The 643-nt window shown below is 61.0% G+C and overlaps 1 gene segment (V, D, J or C); it reads left to right on the forward strand.

Annotated features, from left to right (window-relative positions):
* Positions 1–459, forward strand: part of LOC106900647 — a gene marked incomplete at both ends in the record, with an annotated part of 3,720 nt that extends 3,261 nt beyond the window's left edge. Inside the window, 1 exon segment of the V gene segment in view lies at positions 134–459. Within this exon segment, the coding sequence occupies positions 134–459 (326 nt within the window).
* Positions 460–643: the final 184 nt, after the last annotated feature.

Genomic DNA, 643 nt, shown 5'->3' on the forward strand with positions numbered 1-643 from the left:
TTGGGACAAGGGCCGAGGCTGAGGGCAAGGAGGTGGGAGGGGTGCAGGGGTCCCCCGCCCGCGGAGATGGAGGACGAGCCATGGGGGGACCTTGGGGGTGACTCAATTGTCTCCTTCCTCTCTCCCTCCCCAGGGCTGCGGGCGGCCGTGGAGCTGACGGAGTCCGGAGGGGGCACCGTGACACCCGGGGGGTCCCTCACCCTCCGCTGCAAGGCCTCCGGCTTCACCTTCAGCGACTACGGCATGCAATGGGTGCGACAGGACCCTGGGAAGGGTCTGGAGTTCGTCGCACAAATTAGCAAGGATGGTAGTGGCACAGAATACGCGCCGTCGGTGAAGGGTCGCTTCACCATCTCCAGGGACAACTCCCAGAGCACGGTCACGCTGAAGATGAAGGACCTCAAGGAGGACGACACGGCCACCTACTACTGCGCCAAAAGTGCTGATGGTGATGGTTGGGTTGGTGGTGGCCCCAACCCCATCACCGTGTCCCCACGTCCCTGCCCTGGGTCCCCACGTCTTCCTCAAACCCTTCACCCAACCCAGGTCAATGTACCAAGCTTTGACCCTTTACCCCAATCTCAACTGGTTTTGCCCAAAGTCTCAACCATTCTTACCAAATCTCAGAAATTTCTGCCACAAC

The sequence above is a fragment of the Calidris pugnax genome, unplaced genomic scaffold (genome assembly GCF_001431845.1).
Source record: "Calidris pugnax isolate Ruff unplaced genomic scaffold, ASM143184v1 scaffold3297, whole genome shotgun sequence".
In the NCBI taxonomy this organism is placed as follows: Eukaryota; Metazoa; Chordata; class Aves; order Charadriiformes; family Scolopacidae; genus Calidris; species Calidris pugnax.